The sequence below is a fragment of the Sinocyclocheilus rhinocerous genome, unplaced genomic scaffold, assembly GCF_001515625.1.
Source record: "Sinocyclocheilus rhinocerous isolate Xijiao unplaced genomic scaffold, SAMN03320098_v1.1 scaffold515, whole genome shotgun sequence".
Classification (NCBI taxonomy): domain Eukaryota; kingdom Metazoa; phylum Chordata; class Actinopteri; order Cypriniformes; family Cyprinidae; genus Sinocyclocheilus; species Sinocyclocheilus rhinocerous.
The window spans coordinates 346,886-353,899 of NW_015660140.1; the positions used below are offsets into that span (position 1 = coordinate 346,886).

Below are 7,014 nucleotides of genomic sequence, written 5' to 3' on the forward strand. Positions count from 1 at the left end.
ATTTGCCACTGATGATTCAAACGCCCGTTTTGAGCAGTGTAGAGTAGCGCTTGTTGTTTGTTGTTTCTCCGATCACAAATGCAGACATGGTTTTAGGTTTACGCAGCGCGATATGCAACGCAACGCGTAAAAAGACTGTATAAGTCATAATCAGTAATTATGTCCCCACTGCATGCAACAAATGCCTCATTTGTAATGGGTTTTATTGGTTTTGTCTCATCCTGCTGGGAGACGGCATCACAGTATGGTAAGGGGCGTAACATTTCCGTCACACGCTTGAGGCATTCGGCCAATCACAACGCACTGGATAGCTGGCCAATCAGAGCACACCTCGCTTTTCAGACCGATGAGCTTTGTAAAAATGTGTTTTTTGAACCTTAAACCGCATAAACACATTTCATTACACCATGTTACATTTAAATTAAACATAACATGTACTCTTAAAGTAAACAATGTGCTACAACAGGTATACTATGCACTGCTGTGCTCTTAGTATTTTACTTTCATTCATTCCATGTAGTTCCAAGCCAGTTTAATCTCCGTTCCATATTAATGCACTGCTGTAATTGATGCAACACACACACACACCCACACACGCACACACACACACCACTCGCACATAAACACAGTGAGAGGGAGAGAGGTTGGAGATCGCAGATTTCGCTGCGCACACACAGAAACTTATTGTCGGTGCTGCCCCGCGACTTTTATTAATAAAATAACAGATATTAGATCGCTTCATTATCTTCCTCAGTCAGCAACAAGGTAAAAATCGAAGTAACGTTAACTAAACAGCTTCATAGTTTGTAGAGAGAGATGCACAGATGCAGGTAATTCACACACACAAACTGTCATCTCTCTCTCGATCAAGATAATTCATTAAAATAAATGCTATAATTCATTAAAATAAATGTGGTCTTACCGCACTATTTAATCTCTGTATCTGATTTGAAGCGGGCCTAAATGTCTTTTGAAATTATATTATAGAAATTATAATACTATCCTTTCTTATAAATTTCTTAAATTATGCTTTCTTAGATGGATCATTCTCTAATGCATGTTTTTTGTGTCCCCCATTAACATATACATAAATAACAATAAATAGTTGTTCCCACTTTTCCAAGTTCTGTCATTTAAAATGACTGCAAATTAAACTATAAACCAGACATGAAATCACTTTCTTACCTCAAAATAGTTTTTTTCTTTGTCCTATTATACAACTTCTCCCACTACCTCAGAATGTTGCTGCTCATGTATGAATGAGATTTCACCCCTGTAGTTCATTACTAATTGGCTGAAATTAGGGGTGGGAATCACCAGAGGCCCCACAATATGATATTATCACGATACTTGTCACAATACAATATTATTGCGATTTGAAATATATTGCGATATTCTGCGATATATTGCAATTTATTACCTTTTTCCAACTTCAAATTATGTCCCCAAACGAAAACATTGGCAACATCTGTTTTAACTAAAAAGAAACATTTCTCAGTTTATTTATCTCACTTCAATTTTATTGTTGCAGTGCAAAATGGGATTGTCAAACGGACACACTGACCAACACTTTCATGAAAACGTCATAAATGTTCAAAAACATTTATGTTACAGTCTAGTCTAGTCAACCTTAATTAAAATGTAAACAGGTATGCACTGCTGTGCTACTACAGGTATTTTGAACAATGCAACTTGAACTTGTACAAAAAAGTTGTGCAGACCCTTCAGCAATTGGGGCATTTGAAAGTAAATTACTGTTAAATTTAAAATAAATAAAACAGTCTTACATTAAAATAAAAATGTTACATTTAAATTAAACATAACATGTACTCTTAAAGTAAACAATGTGCTACAACAGGTATACTATGCACTGCTGTGCTCTTAGTATTTTACTTTCATTCATTCCATGTAGTTCCAAGCCAGTTTAATCTCCGTTCCATATTAATGCACTGCTGTAATTGATGCAACACACACACACACCCACACACGCACACACACACACCACTCGCACATAAACACAGTGAGAGGGAGAGATGTCGGAGATTGCAGATCGCACTGCGCACACACAGAAACTTATTGTCGGTGCTGCCCCGCGACTTTTATTAATAAAATAACAGATATTAGATCGCTTCATTATCTTCCTCAGTCAGCAACAAGGTAAAAATCGAAGTAACGTTAACTAAACAGCTTCATAGTTTGTAGAGAGAGATGCACAGATGCAGGTAATTCACACACACAAACTGTCATCTCTCTCTCGATCAAGATAATTCATTAAAATAAATGCTATAATTCATTAAAATAAATGTGGTCTTACCGCACTATTTAATCTCTGTATCTGATTTGAAGCGGGCAGAAAGCTAGAGCTAACGAGCCGTAAATGATGAAAAATAAGCGTCATTTTTACCCTTCCGGTTAAATATTGTGCTGCTAACATCATAAACAGCTTTAAGTTGTCAATACTGGCAAATGACCATGGAATAAGCGGGATAATCAACGGCTTGCCGTGCATTAAAGGATTTGAGAAAAAAACTCAACACCATCTAGTGGACTAAAGAATTAGATTTTGTTATTCTACCAAATATCATATAATAAAAGATCGATACTTGGTGTCCGTGTATCGATACAGTATTGCCGTGGAAAATATCGCGATACTATGCTGTATCGATTTTTTCCCCCACCCCTACTTACAGAGGCAGTATATTAAGACAACAGTACCAACATGCAGATGGATACGAAGGTAGACAACTTATACAGTCTCTTAAAGAGAAATTGAGTTCACACACAGTCATTTACTCACCCTCATGTCGTACCAAATTTGTACATGTTTTTTTGTACAACACAAAAGAAGATATTTTGAAAGATGTTTTATTGTTTGTTCAATGAAAGTCAAGGGGGTCCAATTTTGTTTTGGAAGAAAGCCAAACAGGTATGGAACAACATAAGGTACCTTGTTTTTGAGAAATTCTAAAACAGCACTGCATGTATCCTTCACGAAGAAGGCAAAACCAAAATCTAATGTAATAAACTCCAAACTCTATATGTAAAACAAATCCAAAATGGTGAAAAAAATGGGAGAGATATTGATTATACATTTTTAAATAAAATATTTCATTCAATATTCAAAAATATTATTAAAATAAATCAGTATATTAGTTAAATAATTTGATTTAATATTAAAAGTAGAAAAATTTGAAAACGAAAAACAAGAATTCAGCTTCATTTTTGTTTTTTCGTTCTAGAGAATTACGCTGTTAGCTTAGCAACTTGCTAACATCAAACTCTATTGAAATCAATTGCAAGTCAAGTCTTCTGAGTGGAGTACTTGTAAGCTGCTATGTACTTTCCATATCTGTCCAATGAGATCTAGGATGCTGCCTTAGAAGAAGCCATCCTATGTAGGCAACAGGATGCCTGCTATAGGTTTTGGAACAGAGCTCTAGTTGTCAAAAAACAGCTTAAATTTGCCTCTGAGAATCCAAATGTCTTGAACCACAGCTATTGCCATACAGCCGCACCCCAGCTAATGACCTAAAAGCTGCTTTGCTTTTCTCTACAAAAGGTACACGTCAGGATTGGGATTTGGTAGGCTGCTCTGAGCATATCCTTTCAGCATCAACCCACAGCGAGCAGAGTCAAGGGAGGTCATGAGATTCAGATTGTCCCAGCCTCAAACCCACCTCAAAGTGCAGATATAGCGACTTATTATGCTCGCTCAAATGTTTGCCGTCTTAAAAATAGCACAATGAAAAAAAAAGCTCAGTTCCCATCTCATCCCTCCCTTTTGTATGTGTGTGTGTATATGTGGCTGTGATTGTTTATTGTGGGGTTCGACTATTTCCTGCCATTATTTATTTAGAGGAACGTTTGAGAAGAACATATTTTTAAAGTCAAATCGATGGCTTCAAACGGGGGAAAAAACAAGGATTTTATCCAAAAGTAAAACTGTTCCAGTGCTGATTTTGGCAGCCACGTGTCATTAGATCCAATGGCGGCGTCAATGAAAATGGCACCGCACGTCAGTCTAGTTGGCGAATGAGTGTAAATCAAGCACAAACCAGACAAATTATGCTGGAAGGGAGAGAGACGAATGTTCGAACGCATTTTTTGAGACTTAGACTCAGGATAGATGAACGGAAAGGCTTTTGTGGTCTTTGCTGGTTATTATAAAACACACAATTCTTAACGTAAAAAAGATCTTCCAATCTTCATTCAACAGATTAGATTCCACACACACAGCCTCCACAGTATTCGCTGGAAACATGATATCTTCACAAGCAAATCACCTTTCAAACTGTAAAATGATTACTAAATCTTACATTAAATGGAAAAAAACACGGACTTATGGTTTCATATTAGTCATCGATTGTTTAAGAGACCAGTTTAGAAATGCTGGAGAGTTTAAATGGATCTTAAAGCAGGAGGGAAGCTGCTTCATTCATGCCATGTGTCAGTCCGGCAGAGATATATGCATGTGCTCTATGTTCTATTGCTCAAGAGGAAATGGATTAAAACCGGTTTTACATTCTGGGTGACAGGCATGAGAGGTAGCACCAATACATCTTTTACATGTTGTGTAACAAGCCTGCTTTTATTCATTTTGCATAATCATAGAGTATTTAATCTGGCTTGAATAAGCAAACATCTCAAAATAGATCTTGGCTTTCTTCTTCTTACCTCTGGCATTTCAGGTGTATCTAACCAGTCTGAAAAGATGGTTTCAAGTGTGATGCCTCGACTGAAAGAGAAAAGTGATACATTCAGTAATTATTGAAAGAGATCAAGGACTTTGGCTTTCCTTTCATGTGCTTTAAATCATGAAAATCCTTCGAATTAAAAGCAACCTTAACAAGAAATCTACATGCAATGTGTGTAAGTATCTGGGTTGGGCAAAGTTCAAAATGTTGAATTTGGCACCCTTTCAATTCATGAGTTGGCACTTGAATTAAACTGGCCACATGCCACAGGATGTTAAACTGGAATGACAGGAAAAGGAATTACTAAATTGCAATTCAAAAATACAACATACGGTTTGAAACAAAACACAAATAATTTCATTACCTTAACTAAATTAAATTAATATTGATTTGTTAATAGATTTGTTATCTATTGATCTATTACCTTATTTTTACCAGAATAAATAGGAATAATTAGATATAATTCCCCAAACTTAAGCATCAAAATACATTTTTACTTTCCTGCCACACAATGGCAAAAAATGTCCAGATGATTGTCTAAAAATATATATATTGTCATCAAAATGATAAAATGTTGATTAAATTATAGCATTCTGGGGTGTAAAATTCATTAAAAAAAATAAGTAATATATAATAAATTATATAAAATCTAAAGAAGTTGTCATTGCTATTATTTACTATCATTAAAACTACCCCTGAAGCAGTAATATGAATTTCTTTAAATTTCATTTCAATATAATGACTTTTTTAACCCCTTAACTCTCACCCCCATTTTTAAATATAGACATGAAAGTGCATCCACACTTAAATTGTCAAAATTAATGAACAAATACATTTTATAATATGATTGTGAAGTACCATTTCCATGGTAATGCAATGTCCGATTTTAAAATGGTTATCACAGGATGAATTTTGAGGTTTTAAGCTTTCAATTGACATATAATTTATTATGATTACTAAAACATGATAGGAAAAAAGGCAACGAAAACAAGAATTTTGTGACTATGGTCAGAACTCCTGTTATGATATTGATTTTTGAGGTCCACTCTTGTCATTAATCTATTACTGTTCCTAAATAATTTTGAACAAAAAACAGAGGTTAAACTGAAATACCAATTAAAATCCTGTTTGATGCCTCATTCGAAATTCAACTGGATTTGAATCGCAATTTTCAATTCAACTCTGAATGGTGCATAATCCTTGTGACAATAGAGTGCAGATTTGCTTTTCTTTTCTCCTCTCAAAGTATTTTTTTCTCCAGCTGTAATTGAAGTCATTCACCACTCACTCCAAATCAATCTTGTTAACGTGCAAGAGTGCAGACACACGCATGCACACACACACACAAACACAAAGCACATATAATCAACTAATGGACTGTCTCAGACAGGAACAGTGTGTCTCCAACACTTGTGGCCCTTTGACACAACAGTTGAGCACATTTTTGTGATGACAAAGGAAAGGATGGAAATTTCCATCTCAGCATCGAAGAGGGAAAAGCCCTGAGTGTCAGAGCAAATCACTAAGCTCACTGGACTGTGATTACTAAATAACAGCGCTGTCGTGTTGTTGCGGAATAAAAGCAAGGCTCATTCTACAAGCAAATACTCAAATGCATGCTGAGATTGATTTAATGAAGCATAAATGCTAATCAAAAGAACCTGTAAAGACTGTAAGAATGTAAAAACTGTTCGGTTATGATTAGTCACGCTATTATATATGTCCAATTAATACTTTCTAACTCACTTTAAATGGAAGAACAGCTTTTGAAAGCATGCAGCATCAAAGCTCCATTGATTACTCAATACCCCTTTAAAAATTCACAATGGTAACCATAGTTTCTGGCATAAAACCTTAGATGCAAATTACTATGGTAAAATCATAATACATAAATATGTGATGCCCTTCAAGTTGTAAATGTTAACGTAAAAATAACTATAGTAATAGGTGGTATTTTGGAGGAAACTGTGATTACCATGGTAATTTTTTGTAAGGGATCTGTCACAAATAAACCCTCAGGAAAACTATGGAAGCCCATTTCCGCCACATAAGAAAAAAATGAATGCCTTAAAAAAAAATTATGACTTGCTAAATTGAAATTATGACTTAAAAAGTCGAAATTATGACTTTACAAGTCGAAATTGACTTAAAGTCCCCCTGTGGTTAAATATTTTATCCCTTAAAACAGGGCTGTCCAAACTCGGTCCTGGAGGGCCGGTGTCCTGCAGAGTTTAGCTCCAACCCTAATTAAACACACCTGAACCAGCTAATCAAGCTCTTACTAGGCATAGAAACTTCCAGTCAGGTGTGTTGAGGCAAG

General features: G+C 35.5%; 1 protein-coding gene across 2 annotated transcripts in view; it reads right to left on the minus strand.

The window, feature by feature from the left end:
* Positions 1 to 7,014, minus strand: part of aopep (aminopeptidase O (putative)) — an 89,783-nt gene that overhangs the window by 48,365 nt on the left and 34,404 nt on the right. For both annotated transcript variants that reach the window (XM_016534002.1, XM_016534001.1), the window contains exon 11: positions 4,675 to 4,735. In XM_016534002.1, coding sequence (XP_016389488.1) covers positions 4,675 to 4,735 — 61 coding nt within the window. The remainder of the gene's footprint in view (positions 1 to 4,674; positions 4,736 to 7,014) is intronic.